Source organism: Delphinapterus leucas, chromosome 17 (assembly GCF_059928025.1).
Source record: "Delphinapterus leucas isolate spDelLeu-1000000601 "Yukka" chromosome 17, BTC_Dleu_Yukka2, whole genome shotgun sequence".
NCBI lineage: Eukaryota > Metazoa > Chordata > Mammalia > Artiodactyla > Monodontidae > Delphinapterus > Delphinapterus leucas.
In genome coordinates, this window is record NC_143145.1 from 20671344 (window position 1) to 20695287 (window position 23944).

The window sequence follows — 23944 nt, forward strand, 5'->3', positions numbered from 1 at the left end:
TGATTATGAAAATTGAGGAGGGTAATTTTTTTCTAGTCTTTCTTGGGCAATCTGAGTAATTTTCTCAGTAAATAAAAATAAATGTTCTTTGGCTTATGAAGCATCCATGATCTGAATGGTTTCTCTACCTTCTTCAAGGATATTTTATTTCCACTTGACCTTGAGCTCTGGTTTCAGGCTAATGTTTCTCCTTTACCTGTTGCCTCCATATGCTGCTTCAGTGTTGGGAATCCAGATACACACTTTGGGGCTGCAGATTTAGTATTTGCTTCTGGGCGTTGCCAAAGCAAGTGAACTTGTCCTTATGTAGATACTGTGAAGCAGTTCTGTGGCTTCCCGTAAGTGTGGTGTTGAATCAAACAATATGCTCCAGGGCTTCCCTGGTGGAGCAGTGGTTGAGAGTCCGCCTTCCGATGCAGGGGACGCGGGTTCGTGCCCCGGTCCAAGAAGGTCCCACATGCCACGGAGCGGCTGGGCCCGTGAGCCATGGCCGCTGACCTTGCGCGTCCGGAACCTGTGCTCCGCAACGGGAGAGGCCACAACAGTGAGAGGCCTGTGTACCGCAAAAAAAAAAAGAAAAAAAATATATATATATGCTACTTCCTTCGCCACCACTGGAAATTCAAATGTAGTCTTAGTCACAATGCCATGGGTAACTTTCTTACTAAAGCAGCTAGCGGAGCATTCCTGCTTCAGTCCAGGCTCCCATGCCTGTCTGATTAATTACACATTAGGGAGGCAAGCATGCAGAAAGAGGTGAGCACAAAAGGACAGTTGCTAATCACAAGGAATCTCCCCTAAGTATAGACTCCATAAATAAAATAGCCTTTGGGCTATAGGTGAAGATAGGGAGCAAACCAAGGAGACTCACCAGACACCCAGGAAGTACATTTCAGAGCTCCAGACCCAAGCAAGTTCACATGCAGACATTAAGGAATTGGTCTGTCTTTGAATATCATCACCCTTAAGTCAAGAATAATAGTAGTGGTAATAATTGCTTGGTTAATAACGCTTCCCATGTGCTAGGCATTGTGCGAAGCACTTATGTGATCTTCATAACAACCTTAGGATGTTAGTACTATATCCCCATTTTATAAGTGAAGAAATGAAATCTTTGAGAGATCATGTAACTTGTCCAGGGAAGCAGGGCTAGTAAATGGCAGAGCCAAGACTCCCACTGTGGCCTAACTCCCATGTTCCTGTGCTTAACCACCGAGTTATACTGCTAGTGAAAATAATGATATCCCTTTGGTGGCTTCAGATGGCCACGTTCAATTCCACTTCTATTTATTGAATAACTACAACAGGCATACCTCGCTTATTTTATGCTTCGTAGATGCTTTTTTTTTTATATATAACAGATTGAAGGTTTGTGTCAACCCTGTGTTGTCAGATGATGGTTAGTGGGGTTTTTTTAGTAATAAGTATTTTTAATTAAGGTAGTTACCTTGTGTTTTTAGACATTATGCTATTGCACACTTAATAGACTGTAGTGTAACATAACTTTTATATGCACTGGGAAACCACACAAGTTTTGTGTGACTCGCTTTATTGCGATATTTGTTTTATTGTGTTGGTCTAGAGCTGAACACACAGTGTCTCTGAGGTGTACCTACACATAAAAGCCACTCTCCTAGCTATAAAATGTGTAGCAGGATGGACAGGGCATAGATCCCCCCTTAAAAATTGTGCAGCCTGGTAGAGAGCAGTGATGGTTAAACATGTATGACAGATTGTGTTAGTTTGGTGTAAGTGCTGCAGCCACAAAGAGGCAGAAAGCCTGGGGAGCAGAAAGCTCTCAGGGAGAGGTAGGAGATACATGCACATAGAAATGACTACCCCAGCTGCATATTAAATGGAGAGACTCAGAGACATTCCCTAAAAAGCCTTTCCGTAGATCGTTTGTAGTCCCCGGCGTGGTGCGCCTTAGAAGTGCTTGGCGGATGACGTCTCTCAGCCTTGCTGCAAGGCTGTAGCTCCTTCTCTGTAGTACTTGGTTGTCCATGGGCAGGATCAAGGATGTGTGGGAATCTGAGAAGAGAAAACAGCAAAGACTACTGTAGGAACACCCTAAGCAACTGATAAGCTGCTACCAAATCTTAGAAGCGAGCTCTAACTCTCGTGCATTTAAGGTCCTTAAAGCTGATTCCCAGTAAGTGCTGTTTGTAGCTGACACCTCTGAAGGGCCTTTCAATTTAGGGGTTGGTGATTTTTAGTAGATCTGTGTGCTAGAAGCTGAAGGCTATGAAGAATAAAGCCTAACCCAAGTGGGTTATTTTGATCCAATGGCATCTTATTGTTATCCGGTTATAGTTATTTTGTGTTCACTTTGTGTTACAGATTCCTTCTACAATCAGGTCTATTCATCAGGATAAAATCCTAGCACTTAGACAGCAGACACAATTCTTGTGGGAGGCTTATTTTTCTTCAGTTGAGAAGATTGTATTAACTACACTAGAGGTAAGTGAGACCACTTGGTTCTTGGTCTTGAATAATGGTCCTTTATATGTTTGCCTCGGCCTTCTCTTTTGCTATTAGTGATGTGTAATTGGTCAAATGGGGCGAAACCGAACCTTCTGTACTTGAATGTGTCAGTTAACCCCTTTTTACCTGCTCTGCCGTGCCCAAGCAAAGACCTCCATTCTTGACAAACTCCAATGAGGAAAGCTGACATAGGAGAAATTACACTCCTTGACACAGAGAATGGGCTCTGTCTTACAGCATTTCAGAGACAGGTAGCTAATGACTGTCCTCCTGTCATTCACACTCAAGGGCATCCTTTGAAAGCATATTTCTGGAGCCCACTTAGGAAACAGATAGTAACCAAGTAGGGGAAAATCTTCTCCCATTCTAAAAATATGAATAGTTTACTGGGTACTGTAGCCCAATGGCATTAGGATACAGCCAAATTTATTCTCAAGACATATGCAACGCAGCTAGCATCATTGCTGCAAGGATGTGTTAAGAAGAAAATCAGGATTACACCCATCTGGTACAGAAAGTGTTAAACTTTATGAGATCAGAAACTATTCTAGACAGATGGGTGCCCATCTTCCAGTTGCCTTTTTTAAGGCAGGAGGAAAAAAGGAAAGGGAAGCATGGAGATGATTAAAACCTTTGGAAGTAGAGCAGATAGCGATGGCCTGAGGCTACACCAAAGTAGCACAAAGAGCTGAGAAAAGATTTCTGGATCTGCACACTCATGAATTACAGGAAGGAGAGCAGAGGTCCTCAGGTGAAGCACAGCATCAAGGTGATTCTGAGGTGTCCACCACGAGAAGTAGGGGCATTTGTGGCCTCACTTTTGAAATATTTTCTTTGGAAAAGTTATTACTGCTCCAAAAGCTAATGTAATTGGGAGTATACACTATGCTAAGTCTGAAAAATACCAAGAAAACTGAAGTCATTCTCTTTTGTGGCGTTGCTGTTGTCTTGCCATCCTGGGTACCAGAGCCAACTCTGGTCATACCCCAGGCACACTGTGGGGCTTACCTACCCTGAGCCTAGCCTGGGCCTCCTGCTTTTGCGGGGCCAGGCTCTATCCCAGTGTCCTCTTATAAATGGGTTGTGTCGTTTTCATCCTGGAACTAAGTGAAAAGGGCTATTTAGGACCCAGGTTTCCCCATGAAAGGGGATAGGGTAGAATGCCTTCCAAGGGCTTCCTTATTACAAGCAAATTTCTCTTATTCCTCCAAAAGCACTCTCCTCAATGAAAATTGATTGGGTTTTTACTTCTGTACATAGCAGCAGATTTGAATATGTAATAAATTCGAACCTTTTCTTTGATCCTGTCTTCCGTCTAAGACCCTTCCTAGGCCCTTCTTAAGGAAAGTTGAATGTCACTTGTTTTGGGTTTTGTTTGTTTGTTTGTTTGCTTTTTGGAATGAGTGCTTTTTATCAAAGAAGTGCATATTCCTTTTAGAAAATAATAGAAAATACTTATAGCACAAAAATAAAACAATCTACCCATACAAATCACTATTGACATATATACACACACATAAACATATTCATTTTTTTCTATGCAAATGCATAAATATGTTGTCACTTTTAATTTAAAGAGGAGTCTTTCTATACTTAGTTTATAACCTGTTTTTTCTGCTTAATAATTATTCCTAGTATCTCATTAGACTTTTCTACAATTATTTTAGTGGCTATATAATATTCCATTCATGATGTCACTTAATTCCGTTAATTAATCCCCAGTTTGAGGCTATTAAAATTGTTTCTGGTTTTCAATTATTATATACATCATTGAAGCTAATAGCCTCAGTGCCAAGTTGTTGTGCAGATTCAAGATTACTTCCTTAGGATAAATTCCTTGAATTCAAAGTCCTGGCTCAAACAATATGCCAAATGCTGAGATTTCGAATATGAACTGTCAATTTTCCTGCAATAGAATTCAACTAATTTATATTCCCTCCAGCTTATATGAGAGAACCTATTTTAATTATATTTATTTTTTTCACTTTCACCATATTGGACATTATATCCTTAAAAATGATAAGTCATTATTTTCTTAAGATCTTAGTAAGAATGAATATTTCTCGTATGTTTCTTGCTCAGGCAGCTCACAAAGAAAGAAATAGAAATGGCCACAATGTTGTCCCACTTTTCTCATTAATTTTTAAGAGCTTATTAGATTTAAAAAGATTAACCTTTGATTCTTTTGTAGCAAATATTTCCCCCCAATTTGTGGTATGCTTTCTGTTTTGTTTATCATGGGGCAATCTTTTCATCTCCAGCTTTTCCATTTGCTACTGTTTAGAAAGGACTTTTTGACCCATAATTTTATTTATGTGCAACACACGTACACATTAGTATTTTCTAGTACTTTCATGGTTAATTTTTTACATTTAACTATTTAATCCAATTTACTTTTATATATGGTCTGTGTTGAAAAAGCTAAACTTTTTTTTTTTTGACAAATTTTTCTGCAGTTGCTCCAATACATTTCCTTTTTTTTTTTTTTTTTTTTTTTTGCCATACCACACAGCTTATGAGATCTTAGTTCCCAGACCAGGGATTGAATCCAGGCCCTCGGCAGTGAGAGCACAGAGTCCTAACCACTGGACTGCCAGGGAATTCCCCTGATATATTTCTTAAGTTATTCTTTCCTCAGTGTTTTCACATGCCACTTTTATGCATCTTTGGCTATACATCCAGACCACATGTTTTCATTTTTTCACCCTATATTCCATCCCTTAGTGAACCTCTATTTATTTAACCAATCTGCTATTGTTGACTATTAATGTTGTTTCTAATTATTTCTTTTTTAGAGATAGAGATATCTTTATCCAACCAATGCCCTTCTACATGTATCTTAGACTATGTCTTTATTTCTTTAGATGGAGTCCTTGAAATGAGATTACTCAACCCAAGAGTCCAGGCATGACTAAGACTCATGATAGGTATTCCCAAATTACTCTTCAAAGAGGTTGAATCAATCTAGATTCTCACAGGCCATCTGGGGGACACCCTCTCTTACTGTATCCTTGTCAGCCTTCAGAATCATAATTAAAACACACACAGCTTTGTTAATTCGCCAGATGAAAGATGGTATCTCATTAATTACATTTCTTTTGAGTATGGTTTATTGCATAGCTCTGGTCTCTTGCCTATTAAGTTAGCAGTACTCAATTATCTTATAATAACAGTTGGATGTGTTATATTCACCAGCATAGGATCTTAAGTCAAGCTGTTTTCATCTCTGTGACTGGAAAGCCGTTTTCGCCTTCTGTTTGAGCCATGCAGTTCTTTAGAGACACAGTTTTTTTGTTTTTTGTTTTTTTTTCTTAATAGATCTTTATTGGAGTATAATTGCTTCACAATACTGTGTTAGTTTCTGTTGTACCACAAAGTGAATCAGCCATATGCACACATATATCCCCATATCCCCTCCCTCTTGAGCCTCCCTCCCACCCTCCCTATCTCACCCCTCTAGGTCATCGCAAAGCACCAAGCTGATCTCCCCGTGCTATGCGGCTGCTTCCCACTGGCTATCTATTTTACATTTGGTAGTGTATATAAGTCCATGCCACTCTCTCACTTTGTCCCAGCTTACCCTTCCCCCTCCCTGTGTCCTCAAGTCCATTCTCTACATCTGTGTCTTTATTCCTCTCCTGCCCCTAGATTCTTCATAACCTTTTTTTTTTTCAGATTCCATATATACGTGTTAGCATACAGTATTTGTTTTTCTCCTTCTGACTTACTTCACTCTGTATGACAGACTCTAGGTCCATCCACCTCACTACAAATAACTCAATTTCGTTTCTTTTTATGGCTGAGTAATATTCCATTGTATACATCTGCCACATCTTCTTTATCCATTCATCTGTCGACGGACACTTAGGTTGCTTCCATGTCCTGGCTATTGTAAATAGTGCTGCAGTGAACATTGTGGTACATGTCTCTCTCTATTGTTTTTTTTAATTTTTGAATTTTATTTTACTTATTTTTTTATACAACAGGTTCTTATTAGTTAATCACTGTATACATATTAGTGTATATATGTCAATCCCACTCTCACAATTTATCCCACCACACCCCTCTGCCACTTTCCCACCTTGGTGTCCATACGTTTGTTCTCTACATCTGTGTCTCTATTTCTGCCCTGCAAACTGGTTCATCTGTACCACTTTTCTAGGTTCCACATATATGCGTTAATATACGATATTTGTTTTTCTCTTTCTGACTTACTTCACTCTGTATGACAGTCTCTAGATCCATCCACGTCTCTATAAATGACCCAATTTCATTCCTTTTTATGGCTGAGTAATATTCTATTGTATATATGTACCACATCTTCTTTATCCATTCGTCTGTCAGTGGACATTTAAGTTGCTTCCATGACCTGGCTATTGTGAATAGGGCTGCAATGAACATTGGGGTGCATGTGTCTTTTTGAATTATGGTTTTCTCTGGGTATATGCCCAGGAGTGGGGTTGCTGGGTCATATGGTAATTCTATTTTTAGTTTTTTAAGGAACCTCCATACTGTTCTCCATAGTGGGTGTATCAATTTACATTCCCACCGTCACTGCAGGAGGGTTCCCTTTTCTGCACATCCTCTCCAGCATTTGCTGTTTCTAGATTTTCTGATGATGCCCATTCTAACTGGTGTGAGGTGATACCTCATTGTAGTTTTGATTTGCATTTCTCTAATAATGAGTGATGTTGAGTAGCTTTTCATGTGCTTCTTGGCCATCTGCATGTCTTCTTTGGAGAAATGTCTATTTAGGTCTTCAGCCCATTTATGATTGGGTTGTTTGTTTGTTTTTTAATATTGAGCTGCATGAGCTGCTTATATATTTTAGAGATTAATCCTTTGTCCGTTGATTCGTTTGCAAATATTTTCTCCCATTCTGAGGGTTGTATTTTTGTCTTGTTTGTAGTTTCCTTTGCTTTGCAAAAGCTTTTAAGTTTCATTAGGTCCCATTTATTTATTTTTGTTTTTATTTCCATTACTCTAGGTGGTGGATCAAAAAAGATCTTGCTGTGATTTATGTCAAAGAATGTTCTTCCTATATTTTCCTCAAAGAGTTTTATAGTGTCCAGTCTTACATTACGTCTCTAATCCATTTTGAGTTTATTTTTGTGCATGGTGTTAGGGAGTGTTTTAATTTCATTCTTTTACATGTAGCTGTCCAGTTTTCTCAGCAGCATTTATTGAAGAGGCTGTCTTTTTTCCATTGTATATCCTTTCCTCCTTCGTCATAGATTAGTTGACCATAGGTGTGTGGGTTTATCTCTGGGCTTTCTATCCTGTTCCATTGATCTATATTTCTGTTTTTGTTCCAGTACCATATTGTCTTGATTACTGTAGCTTTGTAGTATAGTCTGAACTCAGGGAGTCTGATTCCTCCAGCTCCGTTTTTTTCCCTCAACACTGCTTTGGCTATGTGGGGTCTTTTTTGTCGCCATACAAATTTTAAGATTTTTTGTTCTAGTTCTGTAAAAAATTCCATTGGTAGTTTGATAGGGATTGCATTGAATCTGTAGATTGCTTTGGGTAGTATCATCATTTTCACAATATTGATTCTTCCAATCCAAGAAAATGGTATATCTCTCCATCTGTTTGTATCATCTTTAATTTCTTTCATCAGTGTCTTATAGTTTTCTGCATACAGGTCTTTTGTCTCCCTAGGTAGGTTTATTCCTAGGTATTTTATTCTTTTTGTTGCAATGGTAAATGGGAATGTTTCCTTAATTTCTTTTTCAGATTTTTTATCATTAGTGTATAGGAATGCAAGAGATTCCTGTGCATTAATTTTACATCCTGCAACTTTACCAAATTCATTGATTAGCTCTAGTATTTTTCTGGTGGCATCTTTAGGATTCTCTGTGTATAGTATCATGTCATCTGCAAACAGTGACAGCTTTACTTCTTCTTTTCCGATTTGGATTCCTTTTATTTCCTTTTCTTCTCTGATTGCTGTGGCTAAAACTTCCAAAACTATGTTGAATAATAGTGGCGAGAGTGGTCATCCTTGTCTTGTTCCTGATCTTAGCAGAAATGTTTTCAGTTTTTCACCATTCGGTATGATGCTTGCTGTGGGTTTGTCATATATGGCCTTTATTATGTTGAGGTAGGTTCCCTATATGCCCATTTTCTGGAGAGTTTTTATCATAAATGGGTGGTGAATTTTGTCAGAAGCTTTCTCTGCATCTATTGAGATGATCATATGGTTTTTATACCTTAATTTATTAATGTGGTGTATCACATTGATTGATTTGTGTATATTGAAGAATCCTTGGGATAAATCCCACTTGATCATGGTGTATGATCCTTTTACTGTGTTGTTGGATTCTGTTTGCTGGTATTTTGTTCAGGATTTTTGCATCTATGTTAATCAGTGATATTGGTTTGTAATTTTCTTTTTTTGTTATATCTTTTTCTGGTTTTGGTATCAGGATGATGGTGGCTTCGTAGAATGAATTTGGGAGTGTTTCTCCCTCTGCAATTTTTTGGAAGAGTTTGAGAAGGATCGGTGTTAGCTCTTCTCTAAATGTTTGATAGAATTTTCCTGTGAAACCATCTGGTCCTGGACTTTTGTTTGTTGGAAGATTTTAAATTACGGTTTCAATTTCATTACTTGTGATAGTTCTGTTTATATTTTCTGATTCTTCCTGGTTCAGTCTTGGAAAATCGTACGTTTCTAAGAATTTGTCCATTTCTTCCTGGTTGTCCATTTTATTGGCATATAGTTGTTTGTAGTCTCTTATAATCCTTTGTATTTATGTGGTGTCAGTTGCAGTTTCTCCATTTTCATATCTAACTTTATTGATTTGCATCCTCTTTCTTTTTTTCTTGATGAGTCTGGCTAAGGGTTTATCAATATTTTTTATCTGCTTAAAGAACCAGCTTTTAGTTTTATTGATTTTTGCTATTGTTTTCTTCATTTCTATTTCATTTATTCCTGCTCTGAGCTTTATAATTTCTTTCTTTATACTGACTTTGGGTTTTCTTTGTTCTTCTTTCTCTAGTTGCTTTAAGTGTAGGATTAGATTGTTTATTTGAGATTTTTTTTGTTTCTTGAGGTGAGATTGAATTGCTACAAACTTCCCTCTTAGAACTGCTTTTGCTGCGTCCCATAGGTTTGGGTCGTCGTATTTTCATTTGTTTCTAGGTATTTTTTAATTTCTTCTTTGATTTCTTCAGTGATCTCTTGATTATTTAGTAGTGCACTGTTTAGCCTCCATGTATTTGTGTTTTTTACAGTTTTTTTTCCCTGTAATTGATCTCCAGTCTCATAGTGTTGTGGTCAGAGGAGATGCTTGATATGATTTCAATTTTCTTAAATTTTCCAAGGCTTGATGTGTGACCCAAGATGTGATGTAACCTGGAGAATGTTCCGTGTGCATTTGAGAAGAAAGTGTATTCTGCCACTTTTGGGTGGAAATTCTGTAAATATCAGTTAAATCTATCTGTTCTATTATGTCACTTAAAGTATGTGTTTCTGTATTTATTTTCTGTTTGGATGATCTGTCTGTTGGTGTAAGTGGGGTGTTAAAGTCCCCTACTATTACTGTGTTACTGTTGATTTCTCCTTTCATGGTTGTTAGCATTTGCCTTATGTATTGAGGTGCTCCTATGTTGGGTGCATAAACATTTATAATTGTTATATCTTCTTCTTGGATTGATCCCTTGATCACTGTGTAATGTCCCTCCTTATCGCTTGTAACAATCTTTATTTTAAAGTCTATTTTATCTGATACGAGAATTGCTACTCCAGCTTTCTTTTGGTTTCCATTTACATGGAATATCTTTTTCCATCCCTTCACTTTCAGTCTGTATGTGTCCCTAGGTCTGAAGTGGGTCTCTTGTAGACAGCATATATATGGGTCTTGTTTTTGTATCCATTCAGTCTGTATCTTTTGGTTAGGGCATTAAATCTATTTACATTCAAGGTTATTATTGATATGTATGTTCCTATTACCATTTTCTTAATTGTTTTGGGTTTGTTTTTGTGGGCCTTCTTCTCTTGTGTTTCCCACCTAGAGAAGTGTCTTTAGCATTTGTTGTAAAGCTGGTTTAGTGGTGCTGAATTCTCTTAGCTTTTGCTTGTCTGAAAAGCTTTTAAGTTCTCTGTCGAGTCTGAATGAGATCCTTGCTGGGTAGAGTAATCTTGGTTGTAGTTTCTTCCCCTTCATCACTTTAAGTATATCCTGCCACTCCCATCTGGCCTGCCGAGTTTCTGCTGAAAAATCAGCTGATAACCTTATGGTTATGTTTGTATGTTATTTTTTGTTTTTCCCTTGCTGCTTTTAATATTTTTTCTTTAAATTTAATTTTTGTTAGTTTGATTAATATGTGTCTTGGTGTATTTTTCCTAGGGTTATCCTGTATGGGACTCTCTGTGCTTCCTGGACTTGGGTGACTATTTCCTTTCCCATGTTAGGGAAGTTTTTGACTATAATCTCTTCAAATATTTTCTCAGACCCTTTCTTTTTCTCTTTTTCTGGGGCCCCTATAATTTGAAAGCTGGTGCTTTTAGCATTGTCCCAGATGTCTCTGAGATTTTCTTCAATCCTTTTCATTCTTTTTTCTTTATTCTGTTCCTCGGCAGTTATTTCCACCATTTTATCTTCCAGCTCACTTATTTGTTCTGCCTCAGTTATTCTGTTATTGTTTCCTTCTAGTGTATTTTTCATTTCAGTTATGGTGTTGTTCATCTCTGTTTGTTTGTTCTTTAGTTCTTCTATATCTTTGTTAAACATTTCTTGTATTTTCTCAATCCATGCCTCCATTCTATTTCCGAGATCCTTATCATCTTTACTATCATTACTCTGGAGTCTTTTTCAGGTAGATTGCCTATTTCCTCTTCATTTATTTGGTCTTGTAGGTTTTTACCTTGCTCCTTCATCTGTGACATAATTTTTTGCCCTCCCTCTCTCTCTCTTTATTTTTTGAGTGGGATTGTGTTCCTGTCTTATTGGTTGTTTGGCCTGTGGATTCCAACACTGGAGTTTTTAGGCTATTGGGTAGAGCTGGGTCTTGGTGCTGAGATGAGGACCTCTGTGAGACCTCAGTCCGATGAATACTCCCTGGGGTCTGAGGTTCTCTGTTAGTCCAGTGGTTCGGACTCAGAGCTCCCACCGCAGGAGCTTCGGCCCAATCCCCTTCTTGTGAACCAAGATCCCACAAGCCATGTGGGGTGGCAAAAAAAAAAAAAAAGAGAGAGCGAGAACATAACAAAGTAAAAAATAAAATTAGACTAGGCAACTAACAGATATGTTAGAAAGAATATGAAAATAAAAATATAGGTGAATCAACAACCGGAAGGTACAGCAGTACCATAATAGTGAAAAAGCAGAGGAGGGGGAAAAGAAGTCGGGGGAGGCCTTGGCTGTGCAGGGTGGGGCCTAAGCAAGGGTGAGGTTTGGGCGGTGGGCGGGGCCAATGCTCAGGACCCACAGGGCTGGAAAAGGCCCTGGGGCCTGTGGGAAGTCGGGCTTAGGCTGAAGGAACAGAAGGGACCCAGCTGTGCCCCCCACCCTGGTCTCAGAGGACAGGGGACCTCACCTGGGAGCCCAGCAGGCTTCCTGGGCTTGAGTGGTTGGGGCAAATGCCCTCCTCTCCTCTCCTGCTTCTCCGGGTCAGAGAGCCCCTCCCGCCTACCTCTCCTGATCTCCCCTGGCCTCCCTCCTATGCCCCCAGGACCAATGTGGCTGGATGGAGGGGGGAACTTGGAGGGCAGGGGACCAGCCTGGGAGCTCAGCAGGCTCCCCAGGCCCGAGTGGGCAGGGCAAACGCCCTCCTATGCCCCCAAGGACCCATGCGGCCTGGAACACAGTTGTTTTTAGAACACTCTAACCATATACTTCATTCAAATTTATTGCAACTGACAAAAACTCCTCATATAGTTCCAAAATTGGATTTTAACAATTTGACCTCTCAACTGAATTGCATGAGAGATACCATTCAGTTTCCCTTTTTAATCCAGAGCTTAGATTACCCCAGGATCCAATGTAAACAGAAAAGCAGAGAAAAATACCAGAAAATGCCATCCACATACCCAGATAAACAGCCAATATGTTCATAAGAACGATTTAACTATCACAAATCAAAAATTCCTACTTGAGATAATATGTCCTTCAGTTCTTGCTGGAGTGCCTATGGTCAGGGTAATGCAGCATTACCCTTGGACAACGTACATTTGAAGATCCCTTGCTTTGGGGATGCTCTACCCGGAGACTCTTTCTTCCTTACGTGCTGTATTCTGAGTCACGGGAAGGGAATTACTTGCTCTTTGGTGATTATGAGCCTTAGAGTTGTAGGTAGTGCTTAGATGCTGTTGGAAACAGGACACCTCATCTTTCTTTCCAACGCCAGGGTCAACTTGTTAGTACATTCAACCGTGCTGCACTCTCTCCTGCTTGGGATTTGCCTAGTATTTCTAGTCTGCTTGAAACTTCCTAATTCTGCACCTTGGAATTAAGGGGCTATTTAATAAGAGCTAGGCTCTTTGGAGCTCATTTTTGGGTGCAAATTGAGAAGTAATGATAGAGACAATGATCAAATACTGCAAAGACAGTGTTCTTGGATTCCATTATTTGCCGGAATACTGCACAACAGTAACCTGGCACTAAGGATTAAACCTTAGGAGCTCAGTCAGAATCAGGCTGAGCAAAAGAAAATGGCATGCAATGGTAATGACATATGAAAACAGCTCACAGTAGCTTGGAAACACAATTTTAAGTGCTGTTTTATGAAGGGTTCTCTGTTTCTCTCTTCACCTGTCTAACCATATGCACATTCAGACCATAGTATTATTGATGCCGTTGTATAAGGAAAGTCTAAAATCAGTGAGAGAATAGAAATAGGAGATTTTGCTTTGGTTTGGAATGAGGTGGCATATGGTGGCACTGCGTGTATTAGGCAACATTGTATTGGTCAAAAGACAGAGTCAGGGCTTCCCTGGTGGCGCAGTGGTTGAGAGTCCGCCTGCCGATGCAGGGGACACGGGTTCGTGCCCCGATCCGGGAGGATCCCACATGCCGTGGAGTGGCTAGGCCCGTGAGCCATGGCCGCTGAGCCTGCGTGTCCGGAGCCTGTGCTCCGCAAAGGGAGAGGCCACAACAGTGAGAGGCCCGCGTACTGCAAAAAAAAAAAAAAAAAAAGAGGCAGAGTCAAGGCCACCTAGAATGACTGGAACCTATAATCAATTGTCCATTATTTTAAAAATAGATGGCACATAAAAATGAAAAATAAGGAGCCTGTCATTCTTCCCTTTGAATTCATGTTAATAAGAAATATCATCCTTATTGAGGGTGCCATTTGGGGCTGTAAGGAAAAAAATTTTGTGTAAACTTTTTGTGCCTGTGTTTGCGTGTATGTATGTGTTGATTTTCTTTATAGTGTCCAACGTTTCAATATGATGTCTTCATCCACAGCGTTTGAGAGTGAGTACTAAGGGCCCTGAAAGGCTCCTGGGAGCTGTCCATTGTAGCAATAGGGAGAAATGGACATTAGGAGAGGGGCAAAATGACCTTTCTGTTTGGTGAAATGAGATCCATACTCTGTCAGTCTTTTGGTAAGGCAGGTTGATATCAACATTTCAGAAAGACATTTGGTAATACGTATGAACAGCCTTTAAAGTGTTCATACCCTTTGACAAAATCCTAAAGCATCAGTCCTAAATGTGGAAAGTTTTAACTTATAAATATGTTCATTGCTTTGCATGGAAATAATTGCACTATTGTTGGACATTTAGGATAAGTAAACCATGAATGCTATGAATAATATGGAAAGATCTATAATATATAATATCTGTGATAGTATAGCTGTGTAAAAATAGAAATGGAAAAATCCATGCCTAGAAAATGAACACAGGAGTGAGATTTCTTAAAAAAATCAAGTCTTAAGTATGAAGATTTAGGCAACTTTTCCTAACAGATTCTGAAACGTTGTTATAATTAATGTGATAATTTACTGCTTGTTACATATGAGGATAGTAAGTCATAAAGGTGGCAAATTGCTTGACCTGAGTTAAATTCCACATTTGCTATTGCTCTTATACCTTTGCTGATATCACCCTGTTTGAAGAGAATATAAAATGCGTTTTGAAACTTCCGAGGAATACTATAACTTATATCCTTGACTTCAAAAAGATGACAATGTTGTGATACTGAATCAAAAAGAGTCAGTGACATTGAGAATCACACCACCCAGAGACCCAAAGTGAATAGGGACCCAATTTGTGACATCTCTGACTTCCATGTCACTTGTATGTAAGTCGGATTTATGACACCATCCATTGTCAATGTGTTCTGTGTCTTGATATCCAAACTTATTTAAGCAGCCACATGCTAGAAGGGACGTGAATTTGGAAAGCAAAAAAAGGGAGGATCTAAATGGAAACCTATAAAGGAAAATAAGTAGACAGAATTGGAAGGTACAAATAATTAAAAACTGGAATAAATGGTGTACAAAGTGAAGTTGCTAGCCATGTAAAAACCCTGCACAACCATGACAATTTTCTTACAATTAATGTCTAGACAATAGCATTTTAACACATCTCTGTTGAACCACAAAGCGCAAACATTAACGCTTGAGCAAGGTTCCTAAAATCTTCCCCAAATTAGAAACCTCTGCCAATCCATATAAAATGAGCAGTTTTGATCTGGGGAAAAGAGAAAATGCAGAAATCATTGAACTGAGATATTTGAGTTCTTCTAAATTTCCTCCTTGCTTCCTTCTCTCTCATTAAGAAATATAAACACAATCAGGTTTGCAAAGATAAATGCAGCTGATTTTATTATTTGTGTAGTCACCATGTGGGATGAGATGAGGGTGGTAATAACCTTAGCAAATAATACAACTCCATTTAAAATGGTCTGTACTTAAAATCACATTGCATTAAATGGGGACCTGGAAAATGATGATTTAGGTCTTAAATCTCTAAAGATATATGCCAGGCTTTTTTTTTTTTTAAGTACAAAAAAATTGCTGAAAACATGAAATTGTGTATCAAGTTAATTATTTGCCAAATCATATCTTAATGAGTGGATGGTATAATTACAAGAGTTTGAAAGTCCACTGTAAAGTGGACTAGTCACATTCATCTGACAAATGATTTGGGATGGGAGAATGTTTGACTCTAAATGGAGAATTTAATGATCTGCAAGGTCTTCAAGTCCAAAGAAACTAATGAACTAGCTTGGCTATCATTATTCTCCATATGCCATGGTTCTTGTCCTGTTATGTAGGATGTTTTGAGCAATTGTTAAGTCACTACTTTTTGAGATGAAAAGTAGAAAAACTTCAGCTAACTAGTACCCCAAAGTCCTATACTTGAATTTGAAAGGACAGTGAGATATGTCAAGCAAATAAATCTGCCTCCTGAATTAAAGGAACAGATCAAAACCTCAGCTGCTTCGGGATTCCATATGCTCCCAGCTCAGTCTCTATATGGACATCTCTGTGCCCTGAGAACAGATCTCCCTGATGTGGATCTGGAAGCACTGCTAGATCTCAGCCATCAGGGAAACTCTTCTACGCACTCTAATTTGACATGAGTGTGGACTTATTATTACAGAAAGACAAGATAGAATTTATGGTGAAACTGCAGTTTAATTAGGAAATTGGATTAGCCATTATTCATCTCTTTCTCTCTCTCTCTCTCTGTCTCTCTCTCTCTTCTCCGTTGCTCTGTCACTCTGTGTCAGAGAATCAGTGAAGAATCAGGTTGTTTCAGTGAAGAATCAGGTTGGGGGTGGGGGAGGAGACTCACTACTTTGAGTGCCATCAGCCCTCAAATTTGGATTGACTGTGTTCCTCGTCTGATACCGTCAGTCTCCTCTCACCATGTGCCATGTTTTCATTTTCTAGATTATTCAGGACAGAATATTCAAGCACATATCCCGTAACAGTTTAATATGGAACAAACATCCTGGAGGATTGTTCGTCCTACCACAGTATTCATCTTATCTGGGAGATTTCCCTTACTACTATGCTAATTTAGGTAAGTGAGTGCCTTCCAGGGAGTTATTCTGGTTTACCTGCCAGGTGTCATTCAGAACTAAAGTCCCTTGATTTTTCGATTCCGCTGCGGCGTCTTTGCAACATCCTGTGTTGGAGACTGCTTTCTAGAGCCCTGTCCTAAACGGTGTATCAAGGTCAAGAATTATAAATCCAGCAGAGCGTTGCAAAGTGAGAAACTCCTTTCTTACCTGAGCCACTGTACTTTACATTTAGCAGAGTCATTTCTTTTTGAGAAACAGGCTTCCCAAATTACAGATCATTTTGAACATGACAATGGGTTCACTATAATTTTAAGTCTCATCTTATATAAAATGGAGTTAGGAGAGCTCTCCCTACTTTTTGTTTTTCTCCACAATCCCAACTTCTCTGTCTCAGACCAAAGAAAAACCAAACTAATAAACAGAAAGGAAAAAGATTTAAGAATATATGATAGGGGAGAAACTTATTCACTTCATTCAACATTTATTGTGCTCATCTTCTTTGCCATGTTAATGCAATGCTAGGTGGTAGAAATAAAAAGTCAAAGGAGATACAAGCTCTGTTCTCAAGCAGCTTTTAGTCTAGTCATAACGGGGAGAAGGGAACCGGCAGAGGGACGAAGCTTTACAAAAGGCTGTTACCGCCACAGACATATACGTCTTTGGAGCCCCGTTCGCTCTAGTGTTAGTAACATCTTGGACATTTCTCCTCATTCATAGTTCCAGATTTGAGAAACCCTGGGATAATAAAGCATCTTTCAAGTCGATATGGCAAAAAGACTCCAGATTTTTGTGTGGAGTTAGCAGAGTTAGCACATTAGAAGTATGTAATTGATGCTTCTTAAACTGTTAGAGGAAAGTCTTAAAGCACTGACTTGTCCTCACTGCTAAAAAAGGGAACCCCCTCCATCATATTTATTCTTCTTACTTGGCAAAGCCTTGAATGTGTATCTAGATAATGGGAAAGCTAGCTTCTTTCTAACATGCAATTAAAGTACTAGTTGGATGGTATAATTTGCCCTGCAAAACGTTCGGATAATCCTTTGAGATATATATAGTCTGATTCTTGCCTTTATCCAGTCACTACCAAAGCTTAACTTGAATGTCCCTGCACTGTCTTGTTCATATTTAAACTACAAAAATGTGAAATTAGTGGCTCTAAACTAATGAAGTTTTAGGAGCTTTTTTTTTTTTTTTTTTGTGGTAGGCGGGCCTCTCACTGTTGTGGCGTCTCCCGTTGCGGAGCACAGGCTCTGGACGCGCAGGCTCAGCGGCCATGGCTCACGGGCTCAGCCGCTCCGCGGGCATGTGGGATCTTCCCGGACCGGGGCACGAACCCGCGTCCCCTGCATCGGCAGGCGGACTCCCAACCACTGCGCCACCAGGGAAGCCCTTAAGGAGCCTTTTTAACCTGTCTCCAATTTCTTAGTGGGTTCTCATGGAAAAACTCATTTTGCGGGAGAAGGCATCTCACTGCTTTCTCTTTGGTGGAAGTTGTTATTTTGTACATTTATAGTACCTTTCCACCTCGGGCCTTAGAGCGCACAGTTGGCAGAGGTCTGGACCACATACTTTTCCTCTCAGCTGTGTCACTGGTACACAAAGAAGAGATTCTTGGGAGTAGAGCAGCTTCGACTCTGAAATAGTGATGATGGTGATTATGATAGCGGTAAGCTCATGCTGAGTACTTGCTGTCTGCAGGTCCTGTTCTAAGTGCTCTGTATGCATTAACTCATTTAATTTAATTCTCATAACAACTCCGTAACTTTGATACTGTGGCTATCAGCCCCATTTCACAGCTGTGGAAGCACAGAGGGTTAAGTAATTTTTCCAAGATCCCACCACCACTCAGTGGTGGCACTGAGCTTCAGACATAGACACTCATGCTCTGGACGTTGTTCTTTTAACCTTTACCACTTGCTGGTTATTATCTGAAATAGTATCAAACAGGCAAAAACCCCGTAACTACATAATTAAGAGTAAGACACATGCACATATCCTGGAAGAGAGAGCACTGTTTACAAACACCCATCCTAAGACGTAAGTGACTGGAGCTAGATCCTTTCTTGGGTAGAGTGGTGAGTAGCGGTGTGTGTGCATAATTAGACTTTGGGTGCCTAGAAAACAGAAGGGAGATCAAAGATGCCTCCCCAAGGGAGGAAGGAAATGACTATCAAAGGAGGAATCTGGAAATGGGCATTGAACCGTCAATCATCCAGGTCCCTAGACTCAGGCAGCATAGCCGTTAACTAGCAGCTTTTCACCTTGTTTTTGTTCTGTCAGGACAGGAGAGGCAGAGGGAAAATACACTAGAAGGGAACATTAGCTCCAGGGCGAGGCAGAGCAGAGAGGACTAATTTTCGAAGTCTTGTTTTTCAGTGCTTCATTAGGCCTCCCTGCCCTTTCTGTTTCAGGTGTAAAGCCCCCCTCCAAATTCACTGCAGTCATCCACGCGGTGACCCCCCTGGTCTCTCAGTCCCAGCCAGTGTTGAAACTCCTCGTGGCTGCCGCCAAATCCCAGTACTGTGCTCAGGTGAGTGGCCGTGTTGACCACGGCGCCTGCGCCCTCCTTCTCAGTGGACCAGAGCCCCCCAGCCCTCCCTGTGCCTTCCCGGCTACATGCTGTGCTCCCCACGTCGGGCCCCGTTGCTCCCCTTTCCTTTGTCACGCATCGTTACGCCCTTTTCATCAGCTTAGAGGTTCTTGGAAGTGAAATCTGGTCCAGGTAAGGGCTGGGTTACAAAGAGATCTTGGCCCTGGGGTAAAGTTAAATATTGGGTTGGCCCAAAAGTTCATTCGGGTTCTTCTAACATCTTTCGGAAAGACCTGAGCGAACGTTTTGGCCAGCCTGATATATACCAATACACTCTTTAAAGAATACATAGGCACATTCTTTCATTCTTACGTGTCAGAGTGATAAAGGAACATCAGAAAGGCCACTGAGAGGACCCAGAAAACTCAAGATTCCACAGCAGAAACCAATTCGTTGGTGTCAGGAGGCGTCAACTTTTCTTTCACGGCCACCGTGACTAATTATAAAATGGGGAAAGGAAGATGATACCTATGGTAATCATGTTTTCCAAATTAGTATCGCTCTCGTACTCTTAACGGTGGTTTTTCTGAATTGTAAATTACACAAGAAGGTTTACACACGACAAAAGAATGGAATCACGTGGAAGTATGCATTTTGGAGCTAAACGTTTTTATTGGAAATAACAGGATCACAGGAAATCAGCAACCATCCTGGAGAATCCAGAACATGAGCTCACGCCAGTCCTATCTTGAATTCTCTTCTCTCTCCCATGTTGCCTGGTGTAGCGTGAATGCATCGCAGACGTTCAGTGTGCATTTTTATTCAATTGGATCAGGGTTGTTATCTTACTCGTCATCATAAGACATCAGAATTCAGAACAACACTTTGTTAAAAACCAGCAACCCTGAAATGACTTCTTTCCTCCCCAGCTTTGTCCTACCCCCTTGACACAGTTTTCCTTAGGTTACTCTTTTTGTCCCCTCTCTTTGGTTGTTAGAGTGATCGGGTTCTGAGGGATGTGTAGGAGTGGACTCACTTTTGTTTTTTTAATTTTTATTGGAGGATAGTTGATTTACAATGTTGTGTTAGTTCCGGGTGTACAGAGTGGAGCGGACTCACTTTAAATTCAGTTTTGAGGTCTGCCATCCTGCCTTGCTTATATCCCCATTTCCTCTCTCTCTGTCTGTAAGAAGAAACTTTGGGTTGGAGGCCTATGTAAATCTAGCCTTACCAAGCCATCTCACGACCGCCTGTCCCTTTCAGATCATAGTTCTATGGAATTGTGACAAGCCTCTCCCAGCCAAACACCGCTGGCCTGCCACTGCCGTGCCTGTCATCGTGATTGAAGGAGAAAGCAAGGTAGGACCAGAGGGGACTTCACTGTGGAATCAGTGTGGAATCTTCGTGTCTTCAGTGGGGCACCATGGGTGTTGGTCTTAGCCGTCTTCCTCCTGGGAAGTGCTGGCCTGGACTGTTTTTCCGAAACCATACCTGTCTCTGAATGTCCTCTGCTTTGACAGCCATAGGCTATTTTACAATGTTGTTTTAATTACTACTGTACAGCAACATGACTCAACTATACATAAATAAATTCTTTTTCAGATTCTTTTCCATTGTGGTTTATCACAGGATATTGAATATAGTTCCCTGTGCTATCCAGTAGGACCTTGTTGTTTATCCATCCTATAAATAATAGTTTGCATCTGCTAATCCCAAACTCCCATTCCTTCCCTCCTCTACCCCCCTCCCTCTTGGCAACTACAAGTCTGTTCTCTATGTCTGTGAGTCTATTTCTGTTTTGTAGATAAGCTCATTTGTGTCATTTTTTTTTTAACTTTTTAAAAGATATTTATTTATTTATTTTTGGTTGTGTTGGGTCTTCATTGCTGCGCGTGGGCTTTCTCTAGTTGCGGCGAGCGGGGGCTACACTTCGTTGCGATGTGCAGGCTTCTCACTGCGGTGGCTTCTCTCTTGTTGTGGAGCATGGGCTCTAGAGCTCAGGCTTCAGTAGTTGTGGCACACAGGCTCTGTAGTTGTGGCTCGTGGGCTCTAGAGCGCAGGCTCAGTAGTTGTGGCACACGGGCTTTGTTGCTCCGTGGTATGTGGGACCTTCTGGGACCAGGGATCAAACCCGTGTCCCCTGCATTGGCAGGCGGATTCTTAACCACTGCGCCACCAGGGAAGTCCCTGTGTCATATTTTAGATCCCACTTGTAAGTGTTGTCATATGGTATTTGTTTTCCTCTTTCTGACTGACTTCACTTAGTATGATAATCTCTAGGTCCATCCATATTGCTGCAAATGGCATTATTTCATTCTTTTTAATGGCTGAGTAGTATCCCATTGTGTGTGTGTGTGTGCACGTGCGCGCACACACGTGCACACATGTATCACATCTTTATCCGTTCATCTGTTGATGGACATTCAGGTTTTTTCCATGTCTTTGCTATTGTGAATAGTGCTGCTATGAACATAGAGATGCATGTATCTTTTTGAATTATAGTTTCATCTGGATATATGCCCAGGAGTGGGATTGCGCGATCATATGGCAGCTATATTTTTAGTTTTTTAAGGAACCTCCATACTGTTTTCCATAGTGACAGCTGTAGGCTTTTGAATTGGGTCCTAATACTAACTCTTCAGGAGATGTGTGACCCTGACTATACCTTCCTTCTCTGAGCCTCAGTTTCCTCATCTACAAAATGGAAATAATAACACATGCCACGTGGGGTACTCGGAGGAGTAAATAAGTCCAGGGCCTGGCAATGGTAATCTTTCTGGACGTGATGAAGATGATAAGGTTGCCATGGTGGTGGTGATGCATGAGGGCTGCTTAGCTGATTAATCTGAGTTAGTTGTGTCTTTGAGAGTAGTGGTTCTTCGTAACATTTATCTTAAAAAGGACATTTCCACCTTACTTTTGTTTTGAGGTGTCCATCAGAGATTCTCAGGGGTGCTGGCTGCCTAGCTGGCCCCTGCTTCCCTTCTCCAGTTCATTTTGCCTAGAACGGAATGATCTTCTTAATCATCTCATGGCCCTTAAGGGAGTCTTTTTGCTAATGCTTTCAATTAACATCAGAGGCCGTGTATAATCTGGCCTTAGCTGGCCTTCCCAGTCTTCTCTCTCATTGCTTTTCCTCTATAGATTTCATCAGTCACAGTTAACAGCACTGTGTCCCTTCCTACCCCTAAGTGTTGTCTTTCCCGTTTGCGGTAAGCCTTGACCCTCCTTCCTCAGCTGTTCATTTCTGTTATTGAAATTCCCATATATTCTTTAAGCCCTGGTTCACACGCTCCCTCCTCTTTGCTGCCAGAGGTGAATTCTTTTTTCTCAAGCTTCTGCTGGTGGCTTTCTTATAGATCTTATCCATTGTGAGGAAATTAGTCTCTATTAAATGACACTGCAATTGTCATCTAAGAGACTTCCTCCGTCAGTCCCCAGAGAGTTAGGTCATGAGAGACTGTCTCACACTAAGTAAACCTTCTTTGAGCCAGAATAAGAACGACCAAGGTATTAGGTCGCACCATTTGAAATCATCATTTGGGTGGCTACAAGTGGCCAGTTCATATAGTTCAGCAGGATGCACTGAGAATTGTAACTGTCACACGCGTGGACAAGGTGATCCGTGCATTATCTATTGAGTTCCAGTGTAGGCTGCCTACTGTGTGCTGGGCAACATGAGGAGACACAGTGGTGAATGTGACAGATACAGTCACAGCCCTCATAGGACTGGAGTCAAGCAGTGTGGTTATCAGAGAGCTGATTGGCAAGCACTTAATGAGAATAATCACATGCCTCTTGGCATCGGTCTTACTTACCCTTATGGATTCATCTCACCAATAGGTATGGTTTCACACAAGGGACTGGCACAGAAAAATCTCCTGCCTATAACCCCATGTATCTGTCTCCCCAGTTCCAATGCCTGAGGCCCTGAACAGTGCTCAGATGGGTTCTCTTCACTTTGCACTTGGAAATTCTTTGTTTTTTTATGCTTCCATGGGTGACTAGATCTCCTTCTGGTAGATAAGTCTCTCTCTGAATATGTCAGGATATTCAAGTAGGATCCATTCTGACTGACCGACTGGGAGCCATTCTGACTCCTATGGTTCATACTGCATTTTTATGCACAGACTCATTGATTGATTTTATACTCTCACTACCAGCTAGTAGTCCCAGTTTCTTTATTTCTAAGATGAAGATGCTAATAACAGTACCTTTCTTGTAGGCTTTATCACATGTGTCTTATAAGATACCTCCCATTCTCCCAGCCGTATTTATGTCTGGGCTTCTGGCCATTTGTTGAGCCCTAGACTTCACCTTGGCCACTGAATCCAGTCAGTCACGTGGTTCCTTTTCCCTCGTCGGGACTGCACCACCTGGTAAAGCATTTGCACTTAAGTCTTGCTTTAGACTCTATATTCTAGGGCACCCGGGCTAAGACTTGGGCCCATTTTGATGATGGAATGAGATACTGCATTACAGGTGCTCAGCCCTGTACCTGTTCTACACTCAGGATTCAGTAAATGTCAGCTCCTCTTCTGGGCGGGGGGCATTGTAAAGTGATGGTTTGTATTATGGGCTTTGGGGTCAGACTGCCTCTATGTGACCTAAGACAAGTTATGTAATTCTGTGTGCCTCAGTCCCTCCTTCAGTAAATGGAAGAAATCATGACACCTCACGGGTCAGCTAAAAGGATCGGATGGTTCTGCTGCTGTGCATGTGAGCGCATTGCCGCTTAGGACTGCGGGTGCGCATGGCAGGCGCATGGAAAACGCCACCTCTCATTGCGCTTTGTATTGTTACTTACGAACATTTCTTATCTTCCCTACTAGACAGGGAACTTCTTGAGCCTAGGTCATTTCCTAGTTGTGTTTGTTCATTCTAGAAGGGTTTGGGCTGTTACCTGGTAGCCTAGTATTTCTTAAATGAGCTAACAAGGAAAACCCAG

At 40.7% G+C, this 23944-nt stretch overlaps 1 protein-coding gene across 4 annotated transcripts in view; it reads left to right on the top strand.

The window, feature by feature from the left end:
* Positions 1-23944, top strand: part of EXT1 (exostosin glycosyltransferase 1) — a 299373-nt gene that overhangs the window by 250787 nt on the left and 24642 nt on the right. For 3 of the 4 annotated variants that reach the window (XR_016388355.1, XM_089898797.1, XM_022555553.3), the window contains exons 4-7: positions 2341-2460; positions 16333-16465; positions 18878-18996; positions 20260-20355. Coding sequence is in view for 3 of the 4 variants with exons in the window: in XM_089898797.1 (XP_089754923.1) it covers positions 2341-2460; positions 16333-16465; positions 18878-18996; positions 20260-20355 (468 nt within the window). In the remaining variant the exon portion in view is untranslated. The remainder of the gene's footprint in view (positions 1-2340; positions 2461-16332; positions 16466-18877; positions 18997-20259; positions 20356-23944) is intronic. The other variant, XM_089898798.1, reaches the window with a different exon arrangement.